Source organism: Mus pahari, chromosome 1, assembly GCF_900095145.1.
Source record: "Mus pahari chromosome 1, PAHARI_EIJ_v1.1, whole genome shotgun sequence".
Taxonomy (NCBI): domain Eukaryota; kingdom Metazoa; phylum Chordata; class Mammalia; order Rodentia; family Muridae; genus Mus; species Mus pahari.
In genome coordinates this window covers 110769201-110792045 of record NC_034590.1, presented here as the reverse complement: position 1 = coordinate 110792045, position 22845 = coordinate 110769201, and the positions used below count along the sequence as shown (strand labels likewise).

Here is a 22845-nt window from a genome sequence, read left to right as displayed (position 1 = left end):
CCCACGTAAATCAGGGAGGAAAAGCCTGGCAACTCACTGCCTAGGCAGTTGGCCCACAGTAATGTGCAATGGGGAAGTAGCTGAGCTCCAATGAGCTGGACTTCACTGCAAAGCCGGAGATGGAAGTCCTAGAGACTCTGGGTCTCAACCTTCCTAATGCTTTGATAGTTCTCATGTTGAGGTGACCCCAACCATGAAATTATTCCTACTACTTCATTACTGTAATTTTGCTACTGTTATGAATCGCAGTGTAAATATCTTTTGGAGATATAAGTTTGGCAAAGGGATCGCGACCTACAGGTTGAGAACTACTTTCCTATAGCGGTTCCCCCCAGGAAGCCAGCATTCAAAGTTCTAGCTTCTAGCAAGGAGTGTGACAATACCCTGCAATCCCAAAATTCCTGTTTTAGAATGCACTTTGGGACCCAGACTATGCAGTGCCACCACAGGTCTGGGGTTGCAGAGGTCTGAAAGTGTGAATTTCTCTACGGGTCACCGGCCTCCCTAGTGCGGACAACAGAAAAGGAAGGGGCCATAAGAGTCCAGCTAGCCCGGAGGGGCGGAGCCCTACGGGCGGCCCGCCCGGAAGCGCGCCGGCGGGAAGACAGCGTGGAGCGCGCCTAGACTGGCGGGGAGATCAGCGTGGCAGGTACTCAATGGGAGGCGGGAAGTTTGCCCCAGAGGCGGGACCAAAGCGACTTCTCACCTACTGAGACCCTCTCTGCTTTCCCCATTTGACGGAGGTGTGAATTGGGAATTGTGGCTCAAGAGCGTCTACTAGGGACCGCGATATGGGATCCTAGCACAAGAACCCCAAAGTTCTCTTGGCTCCCCTTCGCACTGTTTTTTGACTCTCTCGGGCACAGTGAACGTTTGCAGTGGAACAAGGTTCTGGGTTCTCCCCAAGCATTTGGGTATGAAGGTAGAAAGTGGATCCTTATTACCAGAGCCCTGTAGGTGGGGTCAGGGATCACTTGGGCAGATTCCAGAATTGAGGTGGAAAACCTCTCCTTGTCCTCGGTCTAAGCAGAGTTCTCCAAGCTATGCTGTTCAGACTCGCCCTGCCTAGTGCCCCTCCCAGGCAGAAGGGTCCAGCATATATGCAAGCCGTAGGGCTGCAGTGACCACTGCACTCGCTACCCTTGTGCCCTGGGTTCTTGGGCTGGTGGTCTCAAGAGCTTCCCGGTTTACAAACTGAGTTATTGTTGCTCTGACCTGGAGGAGGAGCTGGTCCCCTACAACCTACTCCTCCCCCTGCTTCTCCAGCTTCTATCGGCCTTGCCTAAGCAGGCTTGCTTGGCAAGCTGGGACATGTCTGGTCCCCGAGGACCTTCCATGGGTGATGGCTGCAGTGTTGGAGGGGCAGGAGCCGGAGGAAACTGCAGCTGCTACAGAGGATGCTGCAGCATCCACCTTGGAGGCTGCGGATTCTGGGCCTGGAGCACCTTTTCTCCTGCCTGGGAACCAGTTGAACTTGGACCTACGCCCAGGGGGCTGCCATCGGCTGCAGTACCTGTGTTCCCAGCAGCCCCCACAGCTGCTGCAAGTGGAGTTTTTACGGCTCAGCACCCATGAGGACCCTCAGCTGCTGTATGACACCCTAGCCAAGGTTCCCTGGAGTCTGTTGCGCCTCCGCTCCCTGGTCCTCAAAGGTGAGTACCCTTGCTCCTGACCCTGTCCTCATCTCTGTCCAGCTTTGACTCTACTTCTTGGTCACAAAGGCCATCCTTGTCCCAGCCCTAGCTCCAAACCTCTCTTCTCCCTGCACATCAGGTGTGACCCCCTCTACCCCACAACTGTTCTTTGTCCTTAGCCTTATCACCTTCCTCCCCAAAGGGAGGCTGGCTGGGCTCTGTCTCCTGAGCCTAGAACCCTGAAGGTGCCCAGTGGGGTCTCTGCAGACCCTAGGTTGTATCACCCCCTGGGGTGATGCTGTCAGCTTCTATGAACTGGTGTCTTCTTTGTCCCTCTGACTGGCTTAGAAGGGATGCTTTCTCTGACAGGGCTGAATGGAGGACACTCCAACTCTTGAGGGCTATAGCTGTCTCCCCCACTTCCAGGTGGCCAGAGCCGGGGTGCCCTGGGTGCCTGCCTCCATGGTACCCTGACCACTCTGCCTGCTGGCCTGAGTGATTTGACCTGCCTGGCCCACCTAGACCTGAGCTTCAACAGGCTAGAGACACTGCCGACCTGTGTCCCGGAACTGCGCGGCCTCGATGCATTGCTGCTTTCTCACAACTGTCTCTCAGAGCTGCCTGAGGCCCTGGGGGCACTGCCCACCCTTACCTTCCTCACTGTGACACACAACCGCCTAGAAAGACTACCCCCAACACTCGGGTCCCTGTCCACTCTTCAGCGTCTTGATCTCTCTGAGAACCTTCTAGACACAATACCCTCTGAGATTGGAAACCTGTGTAGCCTCAGTGAGCTCAATCTGGCCTCCAACCGGCTGCAAAATCTCCCAGCTTCCCTCGGTGAGTAGCTATGGTGTCAGCTTTGTTTCACCAACCAGTACCAAGCAACTCTCAGCTACTATCCAGAGCGCCACTCCCACGTGGCCCCGGGCAACCTAAAGTCTTAGGATTCTGGCCCCCTCCCTCCTCATCCACAGAGGCCTCTGAACGCAGCCCTTGCCCTGTGAACCTTCACTGCTTCCAGATGTCCCCTTTCCTTCTACCTCTTGGTTGCCTATAGTTCACGTGTGTCATTGTCCCACCATATGGTAGAGCCAGAAGCCTTTAGTTTGAGTGTCTTGTCACAGGGCCACCATGAGTAGCCCTAAGTCAGCACTTGCCTGCAGCGGGGCTGCGGTCCCTGCGGCTCCTTGTTCTGCACAGCAACCTCCTGACCTCGGTGCCCACTGGCTTGGCCCACCTGCCTCTGATCACTCGCCTTGACCTGAGGGACAACCAGCTCCGAGACCTGCCTGCTGAGCTACTAGACGCTCCCTTTGTGCGCCTGCAGGGGAACCCTCTGGGCGAGGCCTCTCCAGCACCCTCAAGCCCCCCAGGTAGGCTTGGCGTGGGGCATGGCCAGGCTGTGAGAAGGTGAAGGCACATCACCATTCTGACTGTGGCCTGTCCCTTGTGCAGACATACCCCGGGCTCCAGAAATGCCCAAGCTACTGCTGACCTCAGATTTGGACAGGTATTGGTGGGAACGTGGCCAGAACACATCTGTCCCCCTGCCTCCCAGGCCACACTGGGGTACCTTGTCCTTCAGCCCTCATACCTCTCTTCTTACTCAGCTTCCTTGTGACTCCCCATGGCTGTTCTGTGACCCTGGCCTGTGGTGTCCGCCTACAGTTCCCAGCAGGAGCCACCACCACGCCCGTCACCATCCACTATCGCCTCTGGTTGCCCGAGCCAGACCTGGTCTCTCTGGGACCTCATGACTTCCTGCTTAGTGGTGTCTTGGAGCTGCAGCCCCATGGGGTGGCTTTCCAACAAGTATGTCCAGGGTGGGTAGGGGGCAGGTGTGGTGGCCTAGTCCTGGCCCCGTCTCACACTACTGTGGCCTACAGGATGTGAGCTTATGGCTGCTCTTTGTCCCTCCACGAGTCCATCGCTGTCGTGAGGTAGTTGTGAGGACTCGGAGTAACAACACCTGGAATGACCTAGAGACCCAACTGGAAGAAGAGGCACCCAAGGTGACAGCTGCCTAGGCCCTTGGGAGTGAGGGGAAAGGAGCAGCTTGTCCTGACCCCACCCACTCCGCCCACCCCACCCACTGTCTCCTGCCCTGACTCTCTCTTCCCTTGTGTTCCAGAGGCTCTGGGCTCGCTGCCAGGTGCCCCACTTCTCCTGGTTCCTGGTGGTTTTACGCCCAGTAGCCAACACTTGCCTGTTGCCACCAGAGGGAGCACTTCTCTGCTCCTCGGGTCATCCTGGGGTCAGAGTCACTTTTCCCCCTGGGGTCACAGAAGAACCTCGGCAAGTCTCCATGCAGGTATTGGCAGGGCAGTGCCAAGGGTGGCAGGAGGTGGTGCCTCGGCAGACAGGAGGGCACTGAAATGGTTCTCTGTCCAGGTAGTGCATATGGCTGGACTAGAACTGAGAGCCCTTCTGGAAGAATCAGAGGCATCAGTAAGCCCTTTGCTGTGCCTTTCACAGAGCGGCCCCTCCAGCTTCCTACAGCCTGTCACTGTGCAGTTGCCCTTGCCTCCTGGTGTTACAGGTGAAGCTGCAGGCCACAGGACTAAAGATGGGTGTTTAGAGGGGAAATAGCATTCAGAGGGGCTTTAGCCTTCTGCCATTTCCCATCCAGGCTTCAGTCTGGACCGCTCCCACCTGCATCTGCTCTACCGAACACCCCTGGCAACCACCTGGGATGACATCACCACTCAGGTGGCACTGGAATTCACCCACCTGTATGCACGCTTCCAGGTCACGCATTTCTCCTGGTCAGTGTCCCCTAGCTTCCGCAGAATTCCTTCTGCCCTTCCTCTGTATGGCCACACCTCAACTCTGGCACTTCCAGGTACTGGCTCTGGTATACCACCAAGACCTGTGTGGGGGGCCTGGCCCGGAAGGCCTGGGAACGGCTGCGACTGCACCGTGTGAACCTCATTGCACTGCAGAGGCGCAGAGACCCTGAGCAGGTTCTGCTGCAGTGCCTGCCAAGGAACAAGGTGGGGCAGCAGGAAGACAGCGGGGGTGACCTGAAGGCCAGGCTGGGTACAAAGCTTTGGCCTCTGATCCCTGGTGGGTGCCCCACAGGTAGATGCCACCCTGAGTCGGCTGCTGGTTCGCTACCGTGGCCCTGAACCCTCTGAGACTGTGGAGATGTTTGAGGGCGAGAAGTTCTTTGCAGCCTTTGAGCGGGGCATTGATGTAGATGCTGGTAGGTCTCTCTTTTCCAGGGTGCCCTGGGCAGTGACACTTTGGCCCCTCCTACTGATTTGCTTCTCCCCCCCGCAAACCCCCAAAGACCGTCCAGACTGTGTGGATGGCAGAATCTGCTTTGTCTTCTATTCACACCTGAAGAATGTAAAGGAGGTGTACATCACCACAGCCCTGGACCGGGGAGCTCGGGATGTTCGAGGACAGGTGGGCTGATGTGTCAGGATCCTGGCCTGAGGTATCTGGACCCGAGGTTAGAGCTCTGAACCCTGCATGATCCTTCCTCAGGTGTCCTTTTATCGGGGTTCACTTCCTGTGGAGGTGCCTGAAGAGGCAGAGGCTGCCCGGCAGAGGAAGGGCTCTGACGCATTGTGGATGGCCACCTTGCCCATCAAGCTACCGGTGAGGCTGGAGAGGCATAAGCTGACAACAGGAGACAGTCCCAGGGTGACCAAAGACAGGAGAATGGGTCCAAGCTTTCTGTACCCTTGCCTCCTGACAGAGACTCCGGGGGGCCCAGGGGAGTGGGCAGGGGACCGACTTCTCCTTGATGCCTCTGAACCTGGGTGATGCAGAAACTGGATTCCTGACTCAGAGCAACCTCCTGAGTGTGGCCTCACGTCTAGGTCCTGACTGGCCAGCTGTGGCCCTGCACCTAGGCATGCCCTACCACAAGCTACAGCGTATCCGGCATGAATTCAGGTGAGCTTCAGGAGTTCTAGTGACCCTGCTGACCCCCAGCCTCAGGTTCAAGGCTGACATCTCCCCCATCCTCTGCCCCTGCACATTAGCTGAAAGCTTTCAAGGAGGTGGGGACTGAGCAAACACCAGCCTGGCGAAGGAGGGTCTGGTCACTAGCCCAAGGAATTTTTGAAGTATGCTGAGCCTCTGTGTGTGTTCCTGGGCAAACGCCTTCATCACCACCCTCCAGGGATGACCTGGATGGCCAGGTCCGACACATGCTCTTCTCTTGGGCTGAGCGCCAGACTGGACAGCCTGGAGCTGTGGGACACCTAGTACAGGCCTTGGAACAGAGTGACCGGCGGGATGTGGCTGAAGAGGTGCGTGCCATCTTGGAGCTTGGCCGCCACAAGTACCAGGACAGCATTCGGCGCACAGGGCTGGCCCCTGAGGATTCTACTCTGGCTGGCACCTCGGCTTCACAGACTCCAGAGTCTACACAGGCTTAGGCTTACAGACTTAAGATAGCTTTAAACTGGACTTGGCCAGTGGGCAGAGCCCTATCCTTCTACCTCACCTGTGTGCTCCAGTGCCCCAGCATACAAAAACCCCTGTCACTGTCTAGCCCACACTAGCCTCCGACTCGCAGTGAGTGCATCTCAGAGATTGTTTTATGTAAAGGATAGAGAGCGGGTTGCCCATACTTGCTACCATGCCAGGCCCTCCTGCTAAGATGGGAACAGAGAAGGCCTGGAGGGAGAGATGGCTCAGTAGTTAACAGCACTGGCTGCTCCTTCAGGGAACCCAGTTTCTGTTTCCACTACCTACCTGATGGCTCATGGCAATCTGTAACTCCAGTTCTGAAGGAACAGCCCCTTCCTCTGGCCCCCAGAGACACCAGGCACACATGTGGTGTGCAGACATGTATGCAGGCAAAACATCCAAACATAAAATAAAAGCTATTTATTGTGTGTGTGAGACAGAATACCTTTGCAGAGATCGTTCACCCCCGTCCAAGTGAATGAACTCAGGGTCACTTGGCTTGGCTGCAAACACCTTTGCTCTGTGAGCCATCTCTAGGCCCTGATGTGTAATATTCCCCAGGGGTGGGGAGGAACCATTCTACATAGTAACCCTGCATCAGGTAAGGATACAAAGTCATCTGTGCCAGATTGCTGCATAAGCCCTGCCCACCAGGGTCTTATGGGCGGTGTCTAAGGAGCATCTCTCATAAAGCTCCCGGACCAAACCTTCCCCAGACCATCCCATCCCCACACTTCCTACCTATTCTCAGTCTTTCCTGGCTTGAGGTAAGAACAGGGCCTAGACCAGAAAGCCCACTCCCTCAAGGGTGGCCTGAGGCTGTGGTAGTGGCCACGCCGGCCGGGAGGGGGAGCCGAAGGCAGCAAAAACTTAGGGCGGAACGGGCGCGCCTCCGAGAGACGCGCCTCCCCGCCTAGGTGCAGGCCCCGCGCGCGGCACAGCGGGGAGGCGATCCCGGCGGCGGCAGTGTGGTGAGTGCTAGCTGGTCAGTTCCCGTGGCGCCCACCCAAATCTGGCTGGGTTACAGGGAGGAAAAAGGGTGGCATTGGTGGCTGGGAGAGGTGACATCTGCTCAGACACTGCGGCTCCGGCGGAGCCTGAACCGATGGGTACATCGACCGGCTGTCTCCGGGTATGGAAGGCCGTGCTCGGTCCCGGCTCTGCCGGGCGCGCTCCCCGCGCACACGTGTCCCAGCAGTGTGGACGCTCCAGAGCCGAGGCTGGAGTTATTTCTGCCGGGGGTGGGGGTGCTGCACACGTGAGAACCCACTGGACTTGCGTGGGCACGTATATGGTCAGAGTCCGCGTAGTCTGGCTGGAGATAACGAGGCCAGCTGAGCCGGGACGGTGGGGTAAAGGGCATGATCTGGTCTGGAACAGAGGATGCTTTTCCTTCGTAGGACAGCTGGAGTACCTTTCTGTGGGAAACCTCCTTGTGATCCTCCTAGCTAGCAAGACAAAGCTAACCTCCCTAAGAGGAAGGGGCAAGGGAGACTGGATTGGGGGAAGGGCACTCTAGTGGTGAGGCTCAACCCCAGTCCAGTCTCTCTCTCCCCTCTCTTCCCCCTTCCTCCCTCTCCCCTCCCCACCTTCTTTCTTCCAGACAGGGTCTCTCTATGTGGAGCTGGCTGTTCTGAGATTCTCTATAGACCAAGTTGTCTTTGAACTAACAGAGAGTCACCTGCCTCTGCCTCCCGAAGGCTGGGATTAAAGGAGGGAGCCTCCAGTGCCACCAGCGTTTCTTTTCGGTAGGAAACAGGCAGTTTTATTCATGGCAATTGAGGAAGAAACTGTATGGAGCTGTTAGCCTGTGGCCTGTTAGTTGGCCTGTGGCCTGACTGGGGAAGAAGGCAGAAAGCTCTGGATCCTCAGGCGCCCGACTGGACAATCAGGTTTACATGTTAACATAGACAGTGCCGAGGGAGCCCTGACATCTGTCTCAAACTGATGAGAATTAAAGAACACACACACACGCCAGGAGTGGTGGCACACGCCTTTAATCCCAGCACTCAAGAGGCAGAGGCAGGCAGGTCTCTGACTTTGAGGTCTACATGGTCTACAGAGTGAGTTCCAGGACAGCCAGGGCAATCTTGTCTCAAAAAATCCTAAATCAAAACCAAACTCTCGGGGTGGGGAAGGCGGGGAACAGACCAGAGGGTTCCCTTTGCATGTTGCTCCAGGCAGCAGAACCCCCTTGCTCTCAGCTCAGCAACTGTTTTCTCTGGTGTCCCGCCTGTCTTGTTTAGTTCTGGGGTACAGGGCTGACTCAGCCCTGGGGATCTCTCAGTGCCTGCCTGGCTCTTCCCCATGGACTTCAGACTGTCTGTCTGACTTCCAGGATACACACAACACCCAGGTCCCCAGATCGCAGATATGTTGGGAGGTAGCATCTCAGGGGCAGCAGACCGAAGGGAGAGGCATAAGGAAGGATGGGGCTTCTCCTAAAGATGGTGAGCTGCTGCTGTATCTAGTTTACACTTGGAGCATGGCGTGGAGCAAGAAGTCAGACTACAGTTCAGAGGTCAGGCTAGGAGGGACAGGCACTCTTCCACTGAGACCCCTGGTATGCAGAGGTCAGAGGGCACCTGGAGTACTGCCTCCATGCTCTGGTCCCACAAGGTGTGTGTGGGGGGGTGCCTGTGCTTGGCGGTGGTGGCCTTTGAGAGTCAAGCGTCCCTTCCTTGCCCTTTCTAGAGAACAGGTCTACTTTCTTGTGCCCTAACCTGAAGTTCCCTGATAGGTACGCCCAGATCTCACAGCACAGTGGTTGGTTGTTGATCCATTTCTCAAGAGCACATATTGACGAGTCCATACAGGGTATCCCCTTCCCTGGGGCTCCAGGGCTATAGACAGATCTGTGCTTATTCCAGATAGAAACCTACTGAGTGGCCTGGAGCTGGGGTCCCTATGGGTAGGCAACCTGGTTGGTTCTCAGGGCTAGTCTGTTCCTTCTTTAGCATCCAGGCTGGGCCCAGCCCCAGAACCCCAGAAGTTGTCTTACCCTTCTCTCCTTTTCCCATAGCTGCAGAGATTACCATTTAGCCTAAAATGAAAGAGAAAGTCCTCCCCCCCCAGCCCCGCCCCGCCCCGCCCCGCCCCTCGGCCAATCCCCGTAGGCTTTTGTCTCCTCCCCCTGGCCAGCCTCTTTATCTCCTCGGTGAGCTTAGTTGTTGGAGCGGTGGTGGAAGAGCAGTTGTCTGCACTCTGGGGTGCACTCGGGGTGAGCGGGACCCCGTGGACTGTGGGGGAAGGGGCGGATAGTAGAGGGTTGTAGATCCAGAGTCACAACGCGTCTGGGGGCGTTTTAGTGTGAGGCAGCCGTGTAACCCCATGTGGCAGCACTGAGGATACTAGCCTGTGTGTGACAGCTGACCTCTGAGGGCTCAGGAAGAGACACAGGGGAGAACCAGGACTGGTTTTATGATTGTATCCCTCACGCGCCTGCCCCAGGCAGGCTCTTGTTGCCCCTTCTTCTCCCTCTCTAAAGTTATGGGGTATACCGGTCACAGATGCTTCAGGAGGCCAGCATCCCTCTGCCTCCCTCTTATACCATTTATTCTTGCCCTCTCTTCCTCAAGTCCTTATCCCTAGGCTCCTGTGTCTTTTGGGAGTGAAACACTTCCCTTGGGAGATGGACAGGAAGGTGGGCAACCAGCTCAGTGTGGGTGGGACTCTTGCTTCTCTTTGGGAAGGGGCTCCGTGGCCCAGTGAGCTGTTAGGGAACTGGGTCTGCTCCTCCCAGGAGCTCCACAAAGGAGAAACCACTACCACCCATCCCACTGAAGATGGCAGATGCTAGCTGCCTCTGCTCAAGGATGGGAACTGGTCACCACAGCTCAAGTCCAGGGTCCAAGTACCATTACATTAAAAGGCATCTGGCCCTTTAAAAGCTGGAGCTAGCCTTCTGTGCGTGAGCATATGCGTGTGCGTGAGTTCCTGGCTGCCTGGGAGGACGCCACGGGGAGGGCATTGAAGTGAAACCAGGTGGCCCCAGGGATGGGTGGCCTCCCTTTCTTCCTCCACCACCCCCCCCCCAGTGTATCCTCTGGGTACCTTGAAGGCTGCAGCCTGACACATGGGGTCCAGGGAGTGAGGGGCTTCACGTTCCTGTGAGACGGTGGGTGGGGAGAGGGGCTTCTTTCTCTGATGGGCCCCTTTTACCACTCATTCTGTCCTTCTTTCTTTCAGGTGGCAGAAGTCTTAAAATTGCTTTGAAGGTGAGGACATCCCCTCCCCCACCGCCAGCCACCGCCGCCAGCCAGCCACCTACATCGTCTTCATCAGCCCCTCCCCATCAGTGCCTCCACTAACATCGCCCCGCCGGCCTGAGTCAGCCTCCTGCTTCACTTGGTGTAAATGGCTGATAAGCAGATCAGGTCAGAGGGACCCCAATCCCTGGGCTTTTGGTCTTGGCTTTCACGCCCCCTCCCCAGCATGACCTCCCTATCCCCCTGTCCTGTGGGTGAGGATGTTAATCCTGACACTTGACCCTGCACACACAGCCTGCCGGCCAAGCTCATCAATGGTGGCATCGCTGGGCTAATTGGGGTCACCTGCGTGTTCCCCATCGACCTGGCTAAGACACGGCTGCAGAACCAGCAGAATGGCCAGCGCATGTATGCCAGCATGTGAGTGAGAGCTGCCTAGGAGGAGTGAGGGTACAAGCTGCCACCTTTGATCTCTGCTCCTGCACCCCTGGATTTGATGAAGGGGGAACAACACAGGGCAGGCCTGAGAAAGATCCCCCCACCCCACCCCCCAACCCCACCCCACCCCCATCCGTGACAGAGTTTTTGACTTCTCTGTCAGTCCCAAATGAGTATGGTGGGTAGGGACAACACTGGCTGCCCTTGCCTGACTCGGGGCCAGGGGCCAGCTGGCCACAGCTTATTGCTGTCCCCTTGACTACAGGTCTGATTGCCTCATCAAGACCATCCGCTCTGAGGGCTACTTCGGCATGTATAGGGGTGAGGCCTGGGGATGGGTGACAGATGGGTCTGGCTGGGAGCAGGGACAGGGATGCATGCCTAGGCTTGGTCTGTAAGTATAGACGTGTGACACTGGTACCACCTGAGCACAGTGGGGGCACCTGCCATCTCCTCATGCTGGGGGGACTGGATGTCTGGGGGGATAGTCTTCTGCAGGGTGGCAGGTCTCAACCCTCACCTGAACATCCTGCTGTCTTCTACTGGTACAGCCGGACAGAGGTTGTTTCTTTTTCTCTATTGTAGTGGCTCAGGTCTCCTCCACTACTTTCTGTGACAGGCAGGACCACATCTGTGCCTAGAGACCAGGGGCATTAAACAAAGCAGCTTAGGAAACAATCCCTGAGGGTGGATTTGCCCAGATGCTGTGTAGCCCTGAGCCCTCAGCTCTGATCAGACATCCACAGCCTTCCCTGAGCCCTGACCCATCCTGTGGTCCTGCCAGTGGGAGCACCTGCCCCAGGAGGGAGCTACCCCCCCCCCCATAGTCTCTGGGGGCCTGTTCCTCATTGCCTCTCGGAGAGGCCTGTTCTGCCAAAGCCAGAGACAGATGGAGGTGGAATGCTGGGGAGGGAGGACACAGCGCCACCCCATCCCGCCTGGTTCCCGCCTGCCTGGCACAAAACAAGCCCATATGTGGGTGAGAGGGCAGGAGGCTGCAGCCAAGGAGTGCCAGGCAGGGCTTTGCCGGTGTGGAGCAAAGTGCTCTCCCAAAGCCTCCCTAATGCAAGCTACCCAGCAAGTCTGTCCCCACCTGACCTACCTGTGTCCCCCAAGCCTCAGCTGACCCTCAGATGCCCCACAGGAGCAGCAGTAAACCTGACCCTGGTCACCCCGGAGAAGGCCATCAAGTTGGCAGCTAATGACTTCTTCAGACACCAGCTCTCTAAGGATGGGTGAGAGGCTCGGCCACGCTGGCTGCTGGGGCCCAGGTCCTAAGGAAGGGTGTGTTGCTAATCCCACCCGTCCCCCCAACAGTCCCCTAGACTGATAACAGACCCCAGAGGCTCTTCTACCTCAGTCCCTTTGCACACCATCCCTGACCTTGTGGGGGCGGGCGCTTGCCTGCTGCCCACGTGAGGAGGTGCAAGGCAGCTGCTGAGTCAGCGGCTGTTGGCCCCTAGCCACTGTCTGCCGCCAGAATTTGGGGGCATGAAGCAGTTACCCCATGACTGGACTGTGGGGCTGCAAGGTTGGCCCCTTCTCTTCCCCATTTCTCTTTATAAGCCCTTGTGTGTGAGACTATCTGTCCTTTGAGCTGGACGCCTGTTGATGGAGAGTCTAGAGCCCGAGGCTGTGCCCCCGTGGGACCTCCACAGTTCCCATCCCCCTTTACACCAGTGAATCAGACTGTCCCTGCCCCATGTAGGGAGTTGTTTCTCATCACCTCATAGTCCTGCCCCCGCCCTATAGACAGAAGCTGACCCTGCCTAAGGAGATGTTGGCAGGCTGCGGGGCCGGCACCTGCCAGGTGATTGTGACCACCCCCATGGAGATGCTGAAGATCCAGTTGCAAGATGCAGGCCGCATTGGTAAGGTGCAGGGAGGGGACCAAGCCTGGGTGGGGACAACAGCTAGACCCTGTCCCCTGCCCCTTCCCCAAGCCAGGAGGAAGAGACCAGAGATCCTTTCTCACCAGCTGCTCAGAGGAAGATTCTGGCTGCCCAGGCTCAGCTCTCAGCCCAGGGAGGTGCCCAGCCCTCGGTAGAGGCTCCAGCCCCTCCTCGGCCGACCGCCACCCAGCTGACCCGTGACCTGCTGCGGAATCATGGCATTGCTGGCCTCTACAAGGGACTGGGGGCCACGCTACTCAGGTGGACAGTCGGGCATATGGGGAGAGGAGGTCTGCCTGCTAGTCCCACCCCTGCCACCAGCATCACTCCTCCCTCCCCTGCCACCAGCATCACTCCTCCCTCCCCTGCCACCAGCATCACTCCTCCCTCCCCTCCCACCAGCATCACTCCTCCCTCCCCTCCCACCAGCATCACTCCTCCCTCCCCTCCCACCAGCATCACTNCCAGCATCACTCCTCCCTCCCCTCCCACCAGCATCACTCCTCCCTCCCCTCCCACCAGCATCACTCCTCCCTCCCCTCCCACCAGCATCACTCCTTCCTCCCCACAGGGATGTCCCTTTCTCCATCGTCTACTTCCCCCTGTTTGCCAACCTGAATCAGCTGGGCCGCCCATCCTCTGAGGAGAAGTCGCCTTTCTATGTGTCCTTCCTGGCAGGCTGCGTGGCTGGGAGTGCGGCCGCTGTGGCCGTCAACCCTTGTGATGGTCAGTGCTTGGGTGTGGGCCCCACCGGTGGGGGGTGGAATAGGAGCCCCCACGGTGACTCGTATGTCCCTTGTAGTGGTGAAGACTCGGCTTCAGTCACTTGAGCGAGGTGTCAATGAGGACACTTACTCTGGGTTTCTGGACTGTGCAAGGTGGGCCAGGTCCCATGAGCTGGGGCGGGGCTGGGGCGGGGTGGGGTGGGGCTGGGACAGGCACTGGTTCTGACCTTTTCCTCCCTCACAGGAAGATCTGGAGACATGAAGGTCCCTCAGCCTTCCTGAAAGGCGCATACTGCCGTGCGCTGGTCATTGCCCCACTGTTTGGCATCGCCCAGGTGGTCTACTTTCTGGGCATCGCCGAGTCCCTGCTGGGGCTGCTGCAAGAACCCCAGGCCTGAGCCCGTGGTTGCTTCTCTCCAGCCTATGGGCAGGGGCCAGAACAGGGTGACCAGACCAGCACAAGCCTGAGGAGGAGCGGTCTCTCCCCCATCCTCCTCATTAGACAGGAAGGCAAGGGGAGGGTGCAGGGTCTACATGGGTGATGCACACATAAGCCCCTGTGTGGTCCTGAAGGGACAACAAATTGGGATCAAGGTCTTATTTATGTAGAAAATGCAGAAATATGTACATTCCTCAAGCCAGTTCTGTCCCATCCTTGTACCTCAACCCAGTCCCACCTGGCCTGAACACCCCATGAGACAGAGCTGGTCTCTGGGCTGGGGCCTCCAGGCCTGGGCTGGGCAGGCAGACCCTACCCTGTAGTCCACTGGCTCCGGTCTCTGAGGCTCTCCTGGTCTACCTAGGGGACCCACACACACCCAGAATTATTTATTGAATTTGCTGTGCCCGTGTGGCTCTCCTGTCCTCCGTCCATCAGTCTTTGCTCCTGCTGCTCTTCCCACCTCATCCAGGACCCCACTCTGCCTCCCCAGCCAGCCTTACAGGAGGCTTGGAGGGTCTTAGCCTCACATCAAGCTAGGATTCCTAGGCTGGGTGTGCCGCCATAATCAGGTGTCATCCCGGGCATCCCATACACCCTCTTCCCGCTGAGCCTTTGGACCCCCACCATGTGGGACCCAGGTTGCTTGAGATCTTTGTGTGCCTGCGGTGGGCAGTTGCTCCCCAACCCCGAGCAGTCAGCTGGCCAGGCTGCTTAGGGATGGGGGCCCATCAGGGCACAGCTGCCTTTCCCGTGAGGTCAGCCACCCTGTGCTTGTGTGCTGTTTGTGCCTCAGGATTCTTCTGCTGACCCCGTCCAATAATTTAGTTCTCCAGCCTGGTGACTCTTCTGATAGAGCCCTGCTCCTGGAAAGAGATTGCTTTTCTTTTGGGGGGGGGGGCAGGCATGAAGGCCAGTATAGAGCCTGGGCCTCCCAGCTCTCTGGGCCTCTGTCCATGTTTGGAAAGCCCCACCCTTTCAGCCCTGGATCCTCTGTTCTGAATCAAAGCAGTCCTCCCCTGTCCCGGCCATGTGATTGTGTTTGGTGATTGACTGAAGTGCTGGTGCTGTGTCCCTCAAGCCCAACCCCCTCCATGGAGGCCCCTTCCCAGTGACACTACTTGGGGCTCCAGTCTGGGCTGCCCCTAGTTCACGGTTGCTCCTGGGAGCCACCCCTTCTCTTGTGTCTGTACCTTGAAAGCTGCTGCTGCTGCTTACAGAATTATATTTTTTTCTTTTGAAGAGTTTTAAGAAGTTGTAACTTTTTGTGTCTTGTCATGTAAAAAATAAATAAATATTCTAAATAGATGCTTGCTTTAAGAGTCTCTGCTTGGAAAAAAAAAAAAAAAAGAGTCTCTGCTTGGGTGGGGAGAGAACAGAAATGCGACACTAGCCAGGCTTTCTGTGCAGACCAGCACTGCCCTGGTCTCCACCCTTGCAGACTCCTAACTCACAGTCTGGATTGGATACCAGGATACAGTCAGGCAACCTTGCTCCGCCTTCCGGTTGAGTCTCCTTAAATGTGAGAAGTGAAGCTAGGCGTAGGGACATCCCACCTCACCCCTACCTCCGCGTTCTCAGGGTGTAGCAGGCGTGGCCCGGCTTACGCAGCTGTCCCCGCCCCTTGCCTCTGGTCCTCCTGTCTTGCGCCCGGAGTGGTGCATTGTGGGAAACTCCTGAGCACTCCTCGGTATCCGCAGCCACCGCCCGCTGTCATCCCGTGAAGCGAATGCGCAGCGAGAAGCTGGAGGCCCCAAAGAAGAGGTAAGGCGACAGGCCCTTCCGAGGGCGTGCCAGGACGGGGAGGTAGGGTGGAATTGGGGGCGCCGGGTCTAGTGGCCAAGCAGTAGTGCATTGGCCTTGAAGGTCACTGGGGTTGTGGCGTTAGCACCTTACTCTCCTGGGCTCAGCAGCCCTGGGGAGGCAGAGGAGGCAGTTGGAAGAATAGGATGTAAGTGTAAGCAGAAAATAACCCAGGACAGTTAACTGCTCTTTGTAAACTTGATGCTCAATGGCTAAGGTCTTTCCAGAAATGTAGCGTGGAGGAGCTTCCTGGGAGGTGGGCAGTACCTGGGTTTCTGCACTGGTTATCTACATCATGGTGTGACCTTCAAATGACCTTCAGTGTGTCCACTGTGCCTAGTAGGGGGGGCTTGGAGCTTGAGCTTCTCAAAGTGGCTCCCCCTCCCCGCACACTGGCCATTTGTCTTCCCAGGGTGGGAGGCAGACAGGTGGCCCTGGGTCTTCCAGACAGGAGCCTCTGTGCAGCAGGGTGGCCAGGCCCCAGTCTCCCCAGCTACGATGCAGAGACTCAAGGTGAGGTCCTTACTCTGCAATACCCCCAGGCAATGCTGCCAGGGACCCTCTTTGCTCCTGCAGCACAGCCTCGATCCCAGCGAGGAACTCTTGCCCTTGAGCTGGATGAAGCTGTGGCCTATACTGGGGAAAGGGCGCTGGATCTAAGCTGGGTGGGGCAGATGACTGGCCGGGAGAAGCACTGGCTAGCAACTTCCCTAATGGCTTCTCTGCCTCCATTTTATCACTTCCTGGTGACCTGGATCCACTCTCCCTCTGACAGAGTCTGAGAAGCCAGACTCTGGGCTCCTTCCCTGTCCTTCTCTTCCTCTTAGACGCTCCTCAAACGGAGACCCATTTGGCATCACAGCATCCCATTCTGTAAAACAGCTACAAGCTCCCAAGATAGCATGCAGCCCTTAGCTCTGTCAGCGCTCACCGTGACTCCTGCTTGTCTCCTTTGAGCAAATACTCTCTCTTCCAGTTTGCAGGGTTAAATCATATTTCTACAACAGAGCCTCCCTCCCCCCACTGTGGGATAGACACAGTGTGTGTGAAGCAAGACTAGATTGTAGGTTAGGAAACTGAGGCCTCTGGTCTCAGGAGTTGGAGGGGCTTCCCCAAGAATGATCATTAGCAGATCGAGGCCAGGCCTCGGGAGAGGAGGGAGTGGGCCTACAGGATGTTCCTCAGTTGGAGCTCCTAGAGAATTCAGGGAATCAGGAATAGCAGGGGCAGATAAACTATACAGAAGGTGCGCTGTCCCTTGTCACCATCTCACTTGTGTCTTCCTCCAGACCCATATAATGCCCAGAGGTGAGCTGTCCTGAGCCACTGTGGTCTAGCCACCTGCCAGTCTCACAAGCCCCAAACCAGCTGCCAGCAAAAAACCATCATGGAATCCCGAGGAAAGTCAGCCAGCAGCCCCAAGCCAGATACCAAGGTGCCTCAGGCCACGGCTGAGGCCAAGGCCACTCCAGCTGCGGATGGGAAAGCTCCCTTGACCAAGCCTGTGAAGAAGGACGCCCAAGCAGAGAAGCAGGAGCAAGCAGCAGCCCCTGGGCCGGCCGCTTCGAAGAAGACACCAGCCAAGGCAGATCCTGTACTTCTCAACAATCACAGCAACCTGAAGCCGGCTCCTACGGTGCCAGCAGCCCCCAACAGTCCTGATGCAACCTCAGAGCCCAAGGGTCCTGGGGATGGGGCAGAGGAGGACGAGTCCAACACTGGAGGCCGAGGTCCTTGGCCTTGTGAGAACTTGACCCCTTTGCTGGTAGCTGGGGGTGTGGCCGTGGCCACCATAGCCCTAATTCTTGGTGTGGCCTTCCTAGCCCGGAAAAAATGATACCTGGTGTCCAGGTCGGGGCACAGAGCCACTTTCTGTACAGACCTGAATATATAGTGCATGCAAGGTCCTAGATATTTATCTATACATATACACCTAACAACATACACACACACACACACACACACACACACACACACACACACACACACACGTATATGTATGCTACATACATCCGTGCTGCAGGAAAGAAATAGACAGTGAGCCCACCTCCACTGACCCCAGCACACCCTCTCCCAAGTTCTGGGGCAGGAGCCCAGCTCTGCAGTTTGCAGGAAGCACTAGCGTGGGACGAAGGGGAGAGATGCTGGGTGTGGCCTCTGAAAGATACGTGATGGAGTGTGCTAGCCCTGTGGGGACATTAAAGGGCATGGCTGTCTTACTCCTCTCACTTGTCTTTTGAGCAGCCAGGAGCAGTCTGTCTGGGCCTGATGCCGGGGGACTGACCTGAGGGTGGGATTCAAATCTGCAGAGCTACCTCTATCCACTGTCCCTGTCCTGGTTGGATGGAAAAGGCAAAGCTTAACAGCTGAGTTTAGGATGGGGTTCCCACCTCTTCCCTCTGTCAGTGTATGCCCCGAGAGAGCTCCAGAGGCTAGGACCACCCTACTTCCTGCCCAGAGCAGCCAATTGTTCCGGGGAGGAGGTGGTGCTGAAAGCCTGGCAGGGAGGCAGGAAGCACGAAGGAGCCACACTACAGTTCTGCCTGCCCAATATTCCCCAATACTGTCCTTCCTGCCTGCACCCAACACCCCCCTTGAGTTTAACAGCGTATAAATGCAATAACACAGGTAGAGTAGAACTGCCCGGTGAGTGGCGACCGCTCACTGCCTGCAGGAAGACCTGCTGTGCAGCCCCTCTTTAGTGCATCTGGCCCCAGCTTGCCCCTTGGTGTGGTGACAGTGGGCAGCTTTCCAGAAAACTGCAGTGGGCTCTAAGGAAACATTGCCCTCACCTGGCCAGTGGCGGCGGGGACCTTGGGCTGGAGTGGAGACTGAGTTTGAAATAAACCGTTACAATATAAAGGCTGGGCTGCTGTCCTCACCTGCATGAGCCTGGGAGGTGTAAAGACTTCCTTCTTGGGTACGCGTGGGCCACAGAAGCATCATGTAGGCTTTCCAGGGAACAGGGAGGAAGTCTGGGGTTCTCCTCCGTGTCCTGATCATTATGGGCTATAGGTGCCCTTCAGCTCTAGCTATCCCAGGTGCTCTCTCCCTGGCCTCTGTGGGAGCCTGAACCCAGATGAACATTTAGGAGCTTCACAATGATAACTGTGTTTGTTCCCCCACCCAGTGCCCCCACCCACCCAAGGCCTGGACTGTCACTCACAGTGCACTGGGACAGAAGGCTTAGTTCCTCAGAACCTGTGCCAGCAAGGAGGGCCCCTCGACCCATGAAATGCAGGAGAAGCTGAGGTCAGGTTCCTCCTCCAGTCCCCTGGCTTCCACAGCTCCCTGAGCCCATTCTGCCCTGGTGTGTTCAGCACATGGGAACTGTGACTGAGGTTATCAGGTAGTGGGCTGCAAAGAACAAGAATCATTTGGGATTATATCATCCTAGAGCCCTCTCCTTTCCACCCTAGGGGCCACTGAGGCTGGCAGGCAAGCTCCTTGACCTGCTCCTCCCGAGGGGTTCTTTGAGCTGCTGGCTTTTTCTTTCCAATCTCTTGGTAACCACCATGCTCAGAGTAATAGCTCTGCCTGCATAACACATCCCAGCCAACTCTGGACAACTCCAACGGGGTGAAGACATCCGAAATGAACACTTAGTCTTGTTCAGACCACTCTTCCTGGCCTCCCTTCAACCACTGTTGGTACAGACTGCTTCTTTTAAGTCCAGGCTGGCGCCAGCCTGATTCAGGAATTCCTGAAGAGGGTTCTGGACATGCCAGACACACAGCCAATTCATCTGCTCTGCAGGTGCAGAGGCTGCCCTGCCCGTTGGACACTCGCTGCCTCACCCAGTACTCTCATCCGTCCGTCCTTTGCCTTGCACTTAAAACACATAAGCGGGGGATGGGGGTGGGGAAACACACAGAAGCACCTTAGGCACAGCATTGCACTGGGAGGCTGCAGAGGCGGATGTGAGTGTCTGCCATGGTGAAGCACTGAGAGCTGACACTTTTAAGTGATATTCTTCTCATGCTGTTACTCTTTATTCTCTATTGAAGCACCTTTGGGTTGTTTTTAAAATATTGGTGCCTGGGGCTAGAGACATGGCTCAACAGTTAAAGGCATTAACTGCTCTTCCAGGGAACCTGGATTTGATTCCCAGCACCTACATAGTGCCTAATAACCATTTGTAACTGCAGTTCCAAAGGATCTGATGCCTTCTGGCCTCCCTAGGTAACTGGCACACACATGGGTAACTGGCACACACGGTAAATCATACGCATACAGGCAAAACACCCATTTGCATAAAAAATTAAATCTCAGAAGAGAACATCTGCACCTTTACACAGGGCAGAAATGAAAACCTTGGAAAGTCTTGCTCTGGTTTAGACCTGGGAAGTTCTTTGTAGACACTGTTGTATTGCAGACCGGTGTGTGTGTGTGGGGGGGGGGGTGTCAGCTGCTGTGCTACTGGAAGGTAGTGAGAACTTTAATGGTGGAACTGGGTATGAGGACTTCAGATCATCCAGGGGAGTTTATTTATTATTTGCCTATTATTGTTAATTTCTAAGCCAGATGTGGTGGCATATGCCTTTAATCCTAGCACTTGGGAAGTATAAGCAGATTGGTCTTTGTGAGTTCAGGGCCAGGCTGGTCTACATAGTGAACTCCAGGACAGTCAGGGCTACACAAGAGACTCTGTCTCAAAACTGTAATTATGCCGGGTGATGGTGGCACACGCCTTTAATCTCAGCACTCGGGAGGCAGAGGCAGGCAGATTTCTGAGTTCAAGGCCAGCCTGGTCTACAAAGTGAGTTCCAGGACAGCCAGGGCTACACAGAGAAACCCTGTCTCGAAAAAACCAAAAACAAACAAACAAACAAACTGTAGTTACAAACTGTGTGTGTGCTGAACTGAGTTCTCTGCAAGAGCGACAAGTGCTTTTTAGCCACTGACCCTGGCCTATGTGCCTGCTTTCTTGTTTGGGTTTTTCTTTTTTCTTCCTTTTATACAGGATCTTACTATATAACCCAGGATGACCTTGGATCTGTACTCCTGCCTCAGCTTCCTGATTACTGGAGTACTGAGATTACAGGCATATAATGCCACTCCTGTATAAAACCAATCGTATACATGAGATATTGTGGTCAACTCAGTTATCAAGCCTTAAGCACTGTTTAGTTTATCTACCTTGTCTTCCAGTTTTATAGTTTTATGCCTATTTTGCCAGCATGTATGTCTTTGTACTACCTGCATATCTGATGGCGAGAGGTCAGAAGAGTTCGGTGGAGTATCTTTTGGAACTAGCATTACAGATGATGTTGTAAGCTGCCCTATGTGTACTGGGAATCAAACCCAGGTCCTCCGGAAGAACAGTCAGTGCTCTTCACTGCTGAGGCCTCTCTCTAGCCCTGACCTACTTTGCTTTTGTTTTGTTTTGAGGCAGGCTCTCTCACTGGTCTGGGACTGTGTAAGCTAGGCTAGCTCATGGGCAACCCTTGGGAATTCCTGTCTCTCCCCAGTGCTGAGGTCACAGTTGTGAGCCACCATGCCTGGCTTGGTCTGTTTTGCTGTTTATGGGGTTTCTGGGGATCCAACTCAGATCATCTGACTGAGCTATTTTCCACTTACTTTATTATTCTTTTTGCATTGAAGCCTTTAGTGCTGCTGCTTATTGCAAATGATTTCTCAGTTGGTGCAGCAGAGGTTTGTCAAATGTCACACTGTCTCCTTGCATTCTGGAATCTTGGATAGGAGACCTTGCCATGCTATGTAGTGAAACTATCTCACCATGTTCTCACACTTAATCCTGTTGGGCAAGTAGGCTCCCTGTGAATGGCCAGCCAGGGCTCTGTTCTATCAGCGCCAAGATGGCCCCAGCCTCAGGCAGGCCTCTACTACCAACTTGTGACACCATCTCCTCTTGGCCTTAGCACAGCCTTGTCAAGCTTGCATCTGCCACCTATGACTGTGACTCCTTCCTGCGCTTTTCCAGTCTCCTACTTGTGCTCACTCCAAAGCAACATTAGAACCAGGGATCAAGATAATCACATTTATAAGCTTAGCCTTTAGGAGGCAGAGTTAGAGGGAGGAGAGTTTCAGACAGCCTGGGCTATAACATGAGACCAGCTTGGGACTAAAACAGAAAGGCTGGGGCTGGAGAGATGGCTCAGTTGTTAAGAGCACTGCCTGTTCTTTCAGAGGTCCTGAGTTCAATTCCCAGCAACCATATGATGGCTCACAACCATCTGTAATGTCATCTGATGTCTTCTTCTGGCATGCAGGTATACATGCAGATAGAGCACTCATATGCCTAAATTTAAAAAAAGAAAGAAAGAAACCGCTGGAGCAACTGGCCCAAGTTGGATCATACATGAGGACAGCCTGAACTATAAGGAGTTTAGTGAGGTTCCTGTGAAAATGAGGGTTGGGCTGTCACCTAGCAGTGGGACCCTTGCCTACCCCGAGGAAGCGTCTGAGATGGCAGAGGTCCTAGATGAGGGGCTCTAATGCTTCCCAGGACCTTTAATTTAAGTAAAGTAAGGCGCATCCCAGAAAAGGAAACAAGCCTCGAAATTCTCAGCCGCGGGACAGCCAATTTAAATAATTATTATCACAACTTTCATAGTCTAAACAAATGCAGATATAAAAATATTCAGGCCGGGCGTGGTGGCCCACGCCTTTAATCCCAGCACTTGGGAGGCAGAGGCAAGCATATCTCTGTGAGTTTTAGACCAGCCTGTTCTACAAAGTGAGTTCCAGGATAGTCAGGGGCACAGAAAGATACCCTGTCTAGGGAAAACAAGCAAACCAAACCAAACCTGCTTGTGAATGCCAAATCATACAAAGACCCACAGAACTGAAACATTCTGATAAGATCATGTCACCTTCACAGAGGTGCCCTCGGGCTGGACACTGCTGGGGGGAGCCCTGCTTTGGAGGTGAATCCAGAGTGTAATTCTGGGGGCAAAGGTCCAACGCTTCAAAATTCATATACATAAAAAAATAAATTTTAAAAAAAGATTTATTATATGTAAGTACATTGTAGCTGTCTTCAGACACACCAGAAGTAGGCATCCGATCTCATTACAGATGGTTGCAAGCCACCATATGGTTGCTGGGATTTGAACTCAGGACCTCTGGAAGAGCAGCAGTCAGTGCTCTTAACTACTGAGCCATCTCTCTAGTCCCCATAAATAAATCTTTAAAAAAAAAAAAAAAGAGCTGGGTGTGGTAGCACACGCCTTTAATCCCAGCACTCGGGAGGCAGAGGCAGGTGGATTTCTGAGTTCGAGACCAGCTTGGTCTACAAAGTGAGTTCCAGGA

The 22845-nt window shown here is 55.3% G+C and overlaps 3 protein-coding genes across 11 annotated transcripts; all 3 read left to right on the top strand.

The window, feature by feature from the left end:
• The first annotated feature begins 598 nt into the window (after positions 1 to 598).
• Positions 599 to 6507, top strand: Pidd1 (p53-induced death domain protein 1). Its single transcript, XM_021200391.2, has 16 exons — positions 599 to 649; positions 1267 to 1652; positions 2061 to 2474; positions 2801 to 3010; positions 3093 to 3147; positions 3248 to 3449; positions 3524 to 3649; positions 3769 to 3948; positions 4029 to 4176; positions 4267 to 4402; positions 4480 to 4630; positions 4719 to 4842; positions 4930 to 5048; positions 5130 to 5243; positions 5344 to 5543; positions 5773 to 6507. Exons 2-16 carry the CDS (start codon positions 1343 to 1345, stop codon positions 6029 to 6031), a joined length of 2748 nt encoding a protein of 915 aa, XP_021056050.1. The 5' UTR covers positions 599 to 649; positions 1267 to 1342; the 3' UTR covers positions 6032 to 6507.
• Positions 6508 to 6745: 238 nt separating this feature from the next.
• Positions 6746 to 15075, top strand: Slc25a22 (solute carrier family 25 member 22). 9 transcript variants are annotated; one of them, XM_021197322.1, is made up of 10 exons: positions 6746 to 7036; positions 10254 to 10441; positions 10568 to 10693; positions 10977 to 11032; positions 11856 to 11946; positions 12464 to 12582; positions 12690 to 12864; positions 13175 to 13329; positions 13406 to 13481; positions 13573 to 15075. In XM_021197322.1, the coding sequence occupies exons 2-10, from the start codon at positions 10422 to 10424 to the stop codon at positions 13724 to 13726; spliced, it is 972 nt and encodes a 323-aa protein (XP_021052981.1). In that variant the 5' UTR covers positions 6746 to 7036; positions 10254 to 10421; the 3' UTR covers positions 13727 to 15075. The 9 variants fall into 9 exon arrangements, with proteins under 9 accessions (XP_021052981.1, XP_029402233.1, XP_029402239.1 ...); XM_029546373.1 differs by having other exon boundaries at positions 6748 to 6832; XM_029546379.1 differs by having other exon boundaries at positions 6976 to 7050.
• Positions 15076 to 15287: 212 nt separating this feature from the next.
• Cend1 (cell cycle exit and neuronal differentiation 1) lies at positions 15288 to 18432 on the top strand. The gene is made up of 2 exons (XM_021208275.2): positions 15288 to 15531; positions 16860 to 18432. Exon 2 carries the CDS (start codon positions 16958 to 16960, stop codon positions 17405 to 17407), a length of 450 nt encoding a protein of 149 aa, XP_021063934.1. The 5' UTR covers positions 15288 to 15531; positions 16860 to 16957; the 3' UTR covers positions 17408 to 18432.
• The last annotated feature ends 4413 nt before the right edge of the window (positions 18433 to 22845 follow it).